Here is a 12,526-nt window from a genome sequence, read left to right as displayed (position 1 = left end):
TACTAATTTGAAGCTGAGTCGACCTACGGGCGGCCCAGGACCGGGTTCAGATAGTCGTCACTGGTAGTGGTGGTGGCCACTTCGCAGCAGGAACCGAACTCGTGTGGCCGGGTCCGTAGTGCGGCGCGCTACTCACCGCCGCCACGACCCAGGCCCTTCGTGGCGACGTCTCCGTGCTCGCGAGGGGACAGTCTGCGTGCGCGCAACGGAGACGGCAAGTCGACGTTTCAGGCACACGTGGAGAGACACGCACACACACGCACACACGCACACACGCACGCGCGCACACGCACGCACACACGCACGCACACACGCACGCGCGCACACGCACGCACACGCACGCACACACGCGCACACACACGCGCACACGCGCACGCACACACACGCACACACGCAGAGGGACGATGGCAGAGCGAGGCGAGTTGCGCGCGAGTCTGCTCGACCTCATCCCTCGAGTCGGACCCGCACACCTCAACGCCGCCACCGCTGCTGCTGCTGCTGCTGCTCAGTCGAAAAACAACCCGAGCCGTGCCGCGCGCGTGCTGCGGCGCCGTGCCAGTCTGCGTTCTCAACGACGGGGCCGGGGGAGGCAGGGAGGCAGGCAGGCAGGGAGGTGAATTTTGAGAATTTTAATGTCACTCAGATGTATGGCTGTTGACGGGGAATGACACGGCGACGTACAATCAGCGATGCTCTCAAAGCCACAAAAACAAACGCGCAATGGCACCGCGCGCGTATATGTGTGTGACTCCTACAAGAACAGCATTTATACAGCAGGGCGACGTTTCGGGCAATGGCCCTCCTTCACAGCACACACACACTCTCGTCGTCCCAAACGTCGAGCCGCAAACACACGCGCACACACGCGTGCAGTGTTGTGTTAATTATCGAGCCACGTGTTGATGCTTCTGCTGCTGTTGTCTGTGTTTACACAACAGCATCGCCAAAAAACATTTAATTAATATTTGTGGGTGACTTTTGTCAATTACAAAAATCAATCTTTGCCTGAATGTGTTGCAACATTCCACCACCAGTCACGAGTTTTACATCCTCAATGGCCAGAGAGGTCACGAGGACACTCCCTCGCTCACTTTGTTCCGCTTCTCACATTCAACAACAATAATATCCCACTGTATTTCGCTTCTAGATTAAAACAAAACCGTTCAATATTTAAACTTGTGGCATCTTCTAAATGTGTAAACATCACCCCCGTGTGGGTGAGACGCCCAGGGCAGGGTGCGGGAGATGCCCAGGGCAGGGTGAGGCTCAGGGCAAGGTGAGGGAGGTGTCCAGGGCAGGGTGAGGGTGAGGCTCAGGGCAGGGTGAGGCCCAGGACAGGAGCTGGAGGTGCTCAGAGCTGGACGCTGGAGGTCTCGGCTGCGCCTCCCGGGATCCCCGCGACCCCGCGGGGTTGCGCCGCGTGGCGCCACGCGGCCAGTGCGAGGCGCGCGACCAGCAGCGCGCACGTCACGCCCAGCAGCACCACTGCACAGACACAGACAAAGGTCCCCCGTGTAGCCCACGCCGAACCGTCGGGGGGCAAGTGCCCTGCCGCACCAGGTACTCGTTTTAAGGCTGCGTCGACCTAGGGGAGGCCCGGGGACCGGTACAGATTTTCGCCACCGATTGTTGGCCATGACTGGAAATGGAACTCGGGTCGCCGGGTTCGTAGGGCAGTCAGCTGCAGAACAAGAAATGTTAACTACCTCGCCTGGTGTGCAGGAGGTCGTGGGTTCGTTCTCGACCCTGATGCCTGCTGCTGTATATTTGGAGTTTACGTGTCTCTCTCATCATCATCACGGTGGTTACGAGATGTTAACTACCACCTCGCCTGGTATGAAGGAGGTCGTGGGTTCGTTCTCGACCCTGACGCCTGCTGCTGTATATTTGGAGTTTGCGTCTCTCTCTCTCTTCCGTGGTCGCGTGGATTTGTCTCCGGGTCCTCAGGTTTTTCCCTCCACGTTTAAAATAAAAACCACGCCTTCAGAGCATTCGACTGCTCTACATTTCGACGTGATGAGCCACTTCGTGGAGCTATCATTTGTGATTGCCAGGTCACTTCTGAGAAGTTACCTGTTAAAGTCCCATAGTTACATTTTATTTAGTTTAATAATAATAACGGATTTCCCAGCCGAGACGATCCGTTCACTTTGTGGCTCACTCCCTCTTCCTGCACCCTGAGATGTAACAACGTCATCATCGTCGTCGCAAGGGCAAGCGCCGAGTCACCGCGTGCCGCACAGAGACAGCTGCCACTCTGGTGGGGCCCCTTGCGAATTGCGTTGAGATGCGATGCGAATCGCTCACCGCGTGTGCAGCGCCCTCACGCTCTCTCGCTCTCTCGCTCGCTCTCTCGCTCGCTCTCTCACTCTCTCACTCTCTCGCTCTCTCGCCCTCACTCTCTCGCTCGCTCTCACTCTCTCGCTCGCTCTGTCGCTCGCTCTCTCGCTCTCGCTCTCTCGCTCGCTCTCTCGCTCGCTCTCCAAGACTCCCCGGCGTGAAGGAGGGATGGCTTCATCATCATCAACATCATCAACCTCCTCCTCCTCCCCTTGCATGATCTGTCCCTGGTTGTTGTTGTTGTTTTATCAGAGGTGTCAACACTAAGCCCACCTCGCTTTGCCCTGTTATTCCTCTCCCTCTTTGTCTCTCTCTCGTTGTCTCTCTCACTTTCATTCTCTCTCTCTCTCCTACGCGCTCTCTTTTTCGCTCCCTCTTCCTCACGCACTCTCCCTCCCTCTCCCTCTCTCCCCCCTCTCACCCGTGAAGACGTCGTTGCCGGAGGGGCTCTCCGTGTCGTAGTTCTGGCTCACGCTGCCGCTGAGCGCCACGATCACCACGGGGTAGACGGTGAGCGTGTAGCGCACGTGACGCTCCAGCACCGCCACCTCCAGCACGAACCTGGACAACCGCAACAACAACAACAAACAAAAACCGTCACGCAACACAGCACGGCGCTCGTGCCAGGCTAGGTGCGCATGTGAGGCCACGCGATGGGTGAAGTCTCGCTGGCGGGACGTCGCACGGACCGGTGCCAGCACACCGCTGCATTCCTCACTCGGGGTTTTCCTGCGACGCAGCTGGTTACGGGCGTCGTTTGACCATACTTCACCACGATGGGCAGCGCGCACAGGTGAAGGTGGTGGGGGGGGAGCATAGAAGCACAGTCCCGCAATGGGGTTTGCTGCCCTCTGCTGCCCACCACGTGGTAGCCCTCTGCTGCTCACACCTCGCGCGGTTGGCTTCGTGCGGTGCGAAAGAAGTTCGACAAACAGCGGCCTGTAGCACCTGGTATGCAGGGTGGTCCCCCGGGCCAAGCGCCCAACAGGCTCACCCCTTGCCTGGCGTCCGGCCTCTGACGAGTTCGGGGCGCAGACAGAATTGTGTCTCTCGTGTGGCTACGACGAGAGGGCTTCAGCAGAGAGAGACGAAGCGAGTTGGTGTCGTGTCGCTGTTCCTCCCCGGCCGTTGAAGGAGCGAAGGCCACAGTGGGGTCACCATCCACTCCAGAGATTGGGTGGCATGGCCACAATCACACTACTGTGGCCTGTCTTTATGTATCTCAATGTGTCTCTATGGGTTTACTCTCTATATCTATGAATCGCTGTGTGTCTCTATGCATCTCTATGAGTCTCAGTCTCCCAATGGGCTTCACCATATGGCCCATGGTTTGAGTTGCACTACTGTGGCTTGGCTTTAATATATCGCTACATATCTATGGGTCTCTGTGCATCGCTATGGGTCTATGTAGCTCGTGTCTCTGTGGGTCGACTGTGTGGTGCGTAGTTTGATGCGTGCACCGGCCAGTTGGTGTGACGTTCCGCATGGCCATCGACAGGGCCTAACCTTGTCACTCGCGAGTCTCCACCACTCAGCCGGGCTGGCTTGGAGTAGGGATTATCGGCGTAAGGCACGAGCACTAGGATACAGGGCACGCCTATGCACAACAAAAACAATAACAATCCCACACTATTGCACTCTACCCGATATTCCTATACAGTAGTTCCATGAACGTGATGGAAAACATCAGAATAGGCTTTTAGTCTTCCGCGAGATGTTCACCCACCAAATAGATACCTATTGGAAGGCATCAAGTACTGCGTTAACCACACAGTACTTGTGACGGAACATGCAAACACGCTCCGATAATATCTGCCATTGTCTTTTAAACTGATTGACCTACACCAGGGGCAGCGGCCTTCGTTATGGTCTCGTCTCACCACCGGTCTTAGACGAGAGGACGCCGATTTGAATATAAAAATGCATCTTCACAAACATATTAAAATGCGTGCGGTGTCATGGTAACGACGTTAACGGCTCAGCGGCGCTGCCGGTGAGACGTAATCACAGGTGAGGCTCGCACCCTCCCCGCCTCCCCTCCCCCAACGGCTCACCAGGTGAGCACCTCCAGGGCAAGGATGGCGAGCACGGCGCTGTCCGTGGCCGAGCCGCTCACCCCGCCGTCGTAGCGCAGCACCACGCCCAGGTTGAGCAGCGTGGCGATCGTCGTCCACGTGGCATACATGGCCAGCCCATTGTGAGCCTGCGTCACGTGGGGGGGCACGTGAGCGTCACGTGGGGAGGGGGGGTGCCACGGTGGCGAGATGTTAACGACCTCGCCTGGTGTACAGGAGGTCGTGGGTTCGTTTTTAGAAACTCAGTCGGGGTGGGAGGGGGTGGGCGCAATGGGGAAGTCGATGGGAGGAGGAGTAGGGGGCTCGTGGGGGTGATGCTGGCAGTGTTGGTGCGAGTGTGTGTGCGTGTGTGTCACCTCGTGTGCGTGTCACCTCGTGTGCGTGTCACCTTGTGTGTGTGTGTTACCTTGTGTGTGTGTGTGTCGCCTCGTGTGTGTGTGTGTCACCTATCGTGTGTGTGTGTCACCTAGTGTGTGTGTCACCTAGCGTGTGTGTGTGTCACCTAGTGTGTGTGTGTCACCTTGTGTGTGCGTGTCACCTAGCGTGTGTGCGTGTCACCTAGCGTGTGTGTGTGTCACCTAGTGTGTGTGTGTCACCTAGTGTGTGTGTGTGTGTCACCTAGTGTGTGCGTGTCACCTTGTGTGTGTGTGTGTCACCTAGCGTGTGTGTGTCACCTTGTGTGTGTGTGTCACCTAGTGTGTGTGTGTCACCTTGTGTGTGTGTGTGTTTCACCTAGCGTGTGTGCGTGTCACCTAGTGTGTGCGTGTCACCTTGTGTGTGTGTGTGTCACCTTGTGTGTGTGTGTCACCTAGTGTGTGTCACCTCGTGTGTATGTCACCTAGCGTGCGTGTGTGTGTCACCTTGTGTGTGTGTGGTGCTGGCCACCCACCCCCTCCCCACGTGCCGCGCCTTCATATGAAGTGCTATTCGCGAACAGCACTTGCTGCAACAGTCTGTGAAGGCTATACGGGAGCTCTTTGTCTTTGGTGGTGGCGGCAGAGGTGTGTTTGTGAGCGTTGGTTCGGTAAAGTAATTGTTTTTTTTCATTTGCTATACAGCCAGATAATACGACAAATCGCTAACCTTAAACACCCAGTCATTCGTAAAAGTTGAAGGCGGTATAGTACTATAGTAATTGAGCAAGTGCAGAATCACTGGACCGGAGTTGATAGCTTGAAAGTATTTAGCGCGTTGCCCTTTAAATTGCGGGTCCCGTAGCATTTGTAGCTACTTTGCTACTACGATGATCCGGCACTGGTGGGCACCAACGCTCACACAGTGAAGGTGAGCGAGCGGGTGAGCGAGCGGGTGAGCGAGCGAGCGGGTGAGCGAGCGGGTGAGCGTACCAGGATCCGGGTGAGCCATAGCTCGCGGGGAGCGATGGTTTTGAGCAGCAGCTGCACGCTGCGGTAGGAGAGTGCGAGCATGAGGTAGAGCGTGAAGGGGACGAACGCCAGGAAGATGAGCGATGGGATAAACAGCCTGGACACCACACGCACACAAAGAGACCCCCCCCCCCCGTGTTAGCGAGCACCTCTGAAGGCCGGCACAGCAGACGAAGGGGCTGGGTGGTCAGCACCACGCCCGACCGCCTTTGTATCCCGAGTGGCGATGTGGACACATCACACGAGGTTTAAAATACAAATTAAGGCTGAGTCGACATAGAGGAGACCCAGGACTGGTTCATATAATCGTCACTGGTGAGCGGGAATCAGATCGTATCGCAGTGCCCTAACCGTTACACTACCGTTCTCCAATACAAAGACAAAGATCCCCCATATAGCCTTAACATACTGTTGGGGCAAGTGCTTTAAGCCAGCACCTATTATAAAGCCGGAACGGCACACGAAGAGGTGGGTGGCCAGCACCACGCCCGGCCGCCTTTGTCTCCCCAGTGGACGATGTTTACACACCGCACCGGGTGCTCATTTGAGGGTGTGTGAGTTGCCCCCCCCCCCGCCGCCTCTCGGGACGTCCCTAGCGGGGTGACTCACTCGGCGTCCCACAGGAAGAGCCAGGCCACGTTGATGGCGTTGTTGAGGAGCCAGATGAGGTGGAAGGCCGGCGGCGTGGCGCTGGCCTCCGCGTAGAGGGGGCCCTCCTGGCCGCTGCGGGGAAAAGCGCAGACGGGAACAGCGGCTCAGCGCCTCGGCGCACCCCACCCACCAGGGCAGACATGTCGCGCGTCGTCGGTACCGCCCGGGGTGGCAGCACGGCTCTGGCCCACAGCTCGTCCGCGTGGCCAACAACAGTGAAGGCCGCGGTGGCTAGGAGATGTTAACTACCTCGCCTGGTGCACAGGAGGTCGTGGATTCGATCCAGACCCTGACGCCTGGTGCTGTGTATTTGGAGTTTGCGTGTCTCTCTCTCATCATCATCACGGTGGCTATGAGATGTGAACTACCTCTCCTGGTGTACAGGAGGTCATGGATTCGATCCCGACCCTGACGCCTGCTGCTGTATATTTGGAGTTTGCGTCTCTTTCTCTCATCATCATCACGGTGGCTATGAGATGTTAACTACCTCGCCTAGTATACAGGAGGTCGTGGATTCGATCCAGACCCTGACACCTGCTGCTGCTGTGTATTTGGAGTTTGCGTCTCTCTCTCTCTCTCCCCGTGGTCGTGTGGATTTTTCTCCGGGTCCTCAGGTTTTTTCCCCTCCACGTTTAGAATCAACATCACTCGTTTAGAGTATTTGGCTGCTATAAATGTCCACGCGATAAGCCACTTCGTTGAGCTATCATTTGTGGCCAGGTCGCTTCGGACAAAGAGCCAAATAGTTCAATGGGCCTTATGTGCTCAAATAAAAAAATAGTTTCGTTAAGTGAATGAAGCAAAGGCCACTGTAAATGACCGGTTCGTCAAGAAATTAACTCTTATTAACAGTACTGCTGCGTGTAGCCAATCGTGCTAATCGGGGGTGCGGGTGAAGGACAACAAACTAAACACAAAACGCAGTTCTAAAGAAAGGAGTCTTCAATCTAGGTGACGATTTAAACGTGCATAGCTCCAGTAGCCTCCTAACATCGGAAGGAAGAGCGTTCCAGACGGCCCGGCCGCAGAAGCGAATCTGAAATGGCGCGATGTGGTGACCGCCGTCTTGTTAAATGCCCGAGGAGCCAAAATCTGCCGCTGGGGGGATGTCCGCTCTGGCCCGCGGACTAGAGACGTGGGTTTGGAACTGGGGCGCACCCTGTACACCCCAGGGGGTGCGAGACACGCGGCCACATTTTTTAGAAGGTAAATCATCGAGAACACAAATTAATCACGGGCACGTGAGCACGAATACTCTGTGTCGTCACACCTCGACGTATTTGTTGACCTTGTAAGTGTTTTAACGACTGTGAACCACTCGCTGGTCGAGAGGGAGCACCGGGGGGGGAGCGGTGGCGCACTGCTTAGCACGCCGCACTACCAATCTGGAGACCCCAGTTCGACGCGCGGCCTCGGCTATCATCAGTGGCGGAGTGAAGTAGTGGTGGTCATCCCATCTCGCCAAACTACGAGGGTTGGTGGATCACCACACAAGGAGAGTGAAACTCCCCCCCCCCCACTTTGTTGCAGTACCCTGGCTCGCCAGGAGAAGGAAGCACACGATAGCGTGGACTAATCTCCATCTTATTCTTGGTTCTTTCGGTAAAGTCGAAACGTCGTGAGAATTGTCTTGTTTCATATTTTTATTATTTTATTGTTTCCCTTCTACGCGACTTTACCGAAAGAACCAAGAATATGAATCCCTGCAGTCACGAAAGCTTTAAATCGAAATTTAATCTCCATCTGTTTCCAACCGTAAGGGGATATAGTGTTGCCCCCTCGCCCGTGTGGGGTTTCTCTCCGGGTGCCGCGGTTTCCTCCGACGTGTATAGTGAACAAGACTCTGACTCATCGGCTGAACAATAAAAAAAAATCTTCTTGGTTCTTTCGGTAAAGTCACGTAGAATGGAAATAATAAAATAATACAAATAAAACATAATAAAATAATTCTCACGACGTTTCGGCCACAACGCAAACAGACAGACATGTTCTCCACCTGAGGATGGCTGTTTGCGTTGTGGCCGAAACGTCGTGAGAATTATTTTATTATGTTTTATTTGTATTATTTCCATTCTACGTGACTTTACCGAAAGATCCAAGAAGATGAATCCCTGCAGTCACGAAAGCTTTAAATCGAAATAAAAAAAACTCAAATTGCAGCAGTGGGACTCTCGTGACAGAGACTCCCACGACTCGGTGTGCATTTCCTGGATGAATAATAAAATAATTATTTTTTTATTATTTTTTTATTGGCTGACAACAGCGGTGGTTGTGCAAAAGGACCATAACTCCCGATTGTCGGAGCACGAAGCCACAGCCACGCCTGGACGCCACGGCGTGCTCGGTCACCCTTCACCTTTGCCCCTCTCGCCCTGAGCTCGCCCAGCTCAAACAAAGGCCCCCCCCCAACATCCCACCTCTTCCTCCCTCCCTCGTGTCGCTGGTTTCCCCATCGTGTGTTGGTCACTTCTTCCCCTCCCCCCCACCCCCATATAAATCTTCACCCTCCCACCCTCCCACCCACGCGGGGTCCCCACTTGGGGCCGAATGGAATTGTCGCGAATTCTCCGTCCCAACTCTGCCCGCCTCCCTTCCTTGGCGGCTTACGGGGTCGAGATTTCGGTGACAAATAACAACAACAACAACATAACAGGCACCCACAAAGATACACCCCCCTCCGCTCCCCGACCCTCACAAAGATCCCCCGTATAGCCTTAACAGACTGTAGGGGCAAGTGCTGTTAGCAAGCACCTATGAAGGCCGGCACGGCACACGAGGGGGTTGGTGGCCAACACCACGCTCGGCCGCCTTTGTCTCCCCAGTGGCGATGTTTACACACCGCACAGGTACTCATTCAAGGCCGAGTCGACCTAGGGGAGGCCCCAGGACCGGTTCAGATAATCGTCACCGGTGTTGGCCGTGAGCAGGAATCGAAGCCCACCCGACACTCCGACCGACAAGCCCCACGCCCCCCGTCCTTCCCAGCGCCTCACCGGCGGCAGAGTGCGGAGAGCGCGTGCGCCACCCAGAGCGCGTTCCACGCGTATATGAAGCCCCAGATGCTGAACGTCCACCCGGCGGGAGTGACGCCCAGCGAGTAGCGGCCCGAGATGGCGCCCGTCGTGTTCCTGAAGAGCCCTGGGCCACGGCGACACCGCGGGACGGGAGGGGGGAGGGAGGAGGGAGGGAGGAGGAGGAGCGGTCAAGTGGGTTCAACGGGTGGGGTCAGGAGGTGGGGGTCAGGAGGTGGGGTCAGCGGGTGGGGTCAGCGGGTGGGGTCAGGAGGTGGGGGTCAGGAGGTGGGGTCAGCAGGTGGGGTCAGGAGGTGGGGGTCAGCAGGTGGGGTCAGGAGGTGGGGGTCAGGAGGTGGGGTCAGGAGGTGGGGTCATCAGTGCGGGGTCATCAGTGCAGGGTCACCTTTAGTGAAGCCGGTGGCGGCTGCTATGTTAAAGATGATCATGACGACGAAGGAGACGAGAGACAGAACCGGCAGCACGGCACGAACGGCGCGTGGGGCACCCATCACACAGCGGCCTGGGCACAGGGCGGATAAAACTCGGTACTCACGACAACGTGCCGCTTGGCATCCCTAGTGCGCCACCTCTCCGCGCTCCGCTCAGGCGTTGCACATCGGACGACGGCGTTCGAAGTCGTTGCAGATGTAATACCGTTGAGGACTCTTGGACACCCGGGGTTGAGGCACACGTATTTATTCCACAACAGTTGTCACAACCGCGGACATACAATACTGGAGGGGGTATCGGCCCCCTCACCCGGCTAGCTGGGAATACACTGCTAGCTATCTCTGACCTACCTCCTAGTCCTCCACTAACGGGCTAGGGGAGGCTGTCTGGCCCAACACTGGTAAGTCGGGCTTACGGTACCCGGAGTCCCAGAGCACTAGCTCTGGTTCTCGGGACCACGCCGCTGGCTCGGTCCTGCGCGGCCCTGACAAGGGCGGCGTCCCAGAGGAGTCCAGGGCTCTAGCTAGACGATCTTCGGTCTTCAAGAGTTTACTTAAACATTCTGCCCCGAGCCCTCTGACACATCCCCCTTTATACTCAACCCCCGCTGAGGGGTGGGGCCCCGGGCTGCCTGGTGCGGACGTCGTTGAGAGCACCCCCCCCCCCCCCCGTGCACTCACGTAGCCCCGCCCACTGTGTTTGTTTCCCATAAGCTGCCATGCATAACGGCTCTCTCTCTAACACCCCTACACAGACAACCGCGACTCTGCGTGGTGTGCAACGTGGGCTCACGCGAGAGGCAGCGGCTTGAGGAGGCCTTCATCCAGCAGTGGATTGATCATGCCTGACAATCACGATGATTGTTGTCATATTTTGCGTAACAAAAAAGCATTAATCGATTTGCACATACCTTGTTGAAGTCTCCGGTGTGAGAATCAATATAAGTCGTTCTACTCCCGCTGATGATGCTGCTGATGATAATGCTGCTGCTGATGATGCTGCTGCTGATGATGATGCTGCTGCTGATGACCGAGACGACGTTGAGACGGGTCCACACGCAGCTCTACCTGCGAGTGTGAACGAGTTGGTGTGTGCGCGTTAATGCGTGGAGTGAGTTCATGTGAGTGAGTACGTGTGAGTGAGTGAGTTACAGTGATTGAGTGAGAGCGAGTGAGTGCGAGTGAGTGAGTGAGAGTGAGTGAGTGTCAGTGAGTGAGTGTGAGTGAGTGAGTGAGTGTGAGTGAGTGAGTGAGAGCGAGTGAGTGAGTTCGAGTGAGTGCGAGTGAGTGAGAGTGAGTGAGTGTGAGTGAGTGAGTGTGAGTGAGTGAGTGCGAGTGAGTGAGAGTGAGTGAGTGAGTGTGAGTGAGTGAGAGCGAGTGAGTGAGTGCGAGTGAGTGAGTGAGAGTGAGTGAGTGTGAGTGAGTGAGTGTGAGTGAGTGAGTGAGTGTGAGTGAGTGAGAGCGAGTGAGTGAGTTCGAGTGAGTGCGAGTGAGTGAGTGTGAGTGAGTAAGAGTGAGTGAGAGTGAGTGAGTGTGAGTGAGTGAGTCCTTGTGAGTTTCGCACGCCAGGCGTGAAGTCGCTCGCTGCGCTCCTCTCTCTGTCCCCGTCTCTTCTCGCGATGGCGCTCGTTACAAAACACGAGCGAGTTGTGTAAGAGGTTCAATGCTGCTGCACCCCGCCCACTGCTGCTGCTGCTGCTGGGTTGGGGGGGTTGGGGAGGGGTCAGGGTCAGGTTGCTGTCTCCCATCATAACCCGAGACCTCGGGTTGGAACAATAAACAACGACACGAGGAACAATCGCACACACACAGCATCATCACTACAACAACAACCGCCATTCGCCACTAAGTGGCGGTGACGTCACCACGACGCTTGTGCCAGGCCATGTGCACCTTAAGGCCACGTGAAGTGTCGAACGCCCGCTGGCAGGAGGTCACGAGGCAGACCCAGGTGCCACCGGTCGACTGACTGAGATGAACGAGATGACTGGCTGATGCACCACCTGTGCCCCCTATTATGCCAACTTGCTGTGCTTTAGCCACCCGGCGCTCCTCTCGTTGTTGTGTTCCTCCAACTGCCCAGTAGCATCCTTCACGAGCCTCCTCCACAGAGGCCGATCTTGACACCGCTGGTACCAGTCATCGGCAAGTCCACTCAGCTCCACGTCTTCCTGTACCACATCACTCCATCTCTTCTCTAGCCCGTGCCGCGCCCGTTTAGCCCCCTTGATCCGACCGAACAAAAGCTGGGCATGCGGGCTACATGACCCAGCCAACGCAGCCTTGCCTGCCGGAGGAGCTCACCGATGGGACTTTGCCCAGATCTTTCAAGGATTTGTGAGCTCCTCACACAATCCAGCCTGGTTAAAACCAGGATGGATCGTAGGCAGGCCAGGCTAAATGTTTCTAACCGATGAAGATGTTCCATAAGGGGGGTCCACGTTTCGCAAGCGTAGAGAAGGGAGGGAATGACCGTGGCCGAGAAGACGTGAAGCTTCGTGCAGAGCGATAGACCAGGTAGTTTCCACACAGCGTTACGCAACCGATGAAAAGATATTGCCGCTCGACTAATTCGGAGTGAGACCTCTGCTGTTTAACCGGAGCTGGTCATG

At 56.2% G+C, this 12,526-nt stretch overlaps 1 protein-coding gene across 1 annotated transcript; it reads right to left on the bottom strand.

Moving 5' to 3' along the window:
- Positions 1 to 614: 614 nt before the first annotated feature.
- Positions 615 to 11,609, bottom strand: LOC144723244 (uncharacterized). The gene is made up of 9 exons (XM_078601829.1): positions 11,479 to 11,609; positions 10,826 to 10,982; positions 9,869 to 9,985; positions 9,445 to 9,589; positions 6,410 to 6,523; positions 5,762 to 5,897; positions 4,395 to 4,543; positions 2,762 to 2,901; positions 615 to 1,485 (listed from the first exon to the last, which is right to left on the bottom strand). Exons 3-9 carry the CDS (start codon positions 9,972 to 9,974, stop codon positions 1,352 to 1,354), a joined length of 924 nt encoding a protein of 307 aa, XP_078457955.1. The 5' UTR covers positions 9,975 to 9,985; positions 10,826 to 10,982; positions 11,479 to 11,609; the 3' UTR covers positions 615 to 1,351.
- Between the last annotated feature and the right edge of the window lie 917 nt (positions 11,610 to 12,526).

Source organism: Lampetra planeri, chromosome 17, assembly GCF_965212315.1.
Source record: "Lampetra planeri chromosome 17, kcLamPlan1.2.h2, whole genome shotgun sequence".
Classification (NCBI taxonomy): Eukaryota; Metazoa; Chordata; class Hyperoartia; order Petromyzontiformes; family Petromyzontidae; genus Lampetra; species Lampetra planeri.
This window is presented reverse-complemented; position numbering and strand designations above follow the sequence as displayed.

Coding starts and splice junctions, on each gene's coding strand:
- LOC144723244 (XM_078601829.1), bottom strand. CDS start 9,974: ATGGGTGCCCCACGCGCCGTTCGTGCCGTGCTGCCGGTTCTGTCTCTC. Junction 9,590..9,868: donor CGCCACCGGCTTCACTAAAG/GTGACCCTGCAC, acceptor GCCGTGGCCCAG/GGCTCTTCAGGAACACGACG. Junction 2,902..4,394: donor GCCCTGGAGGTGCTCACCTG/GTGAGCCGTTGG, acceptor GCGGTTGTCCAG/GTTCGTGCTGGAGGTGGCGG.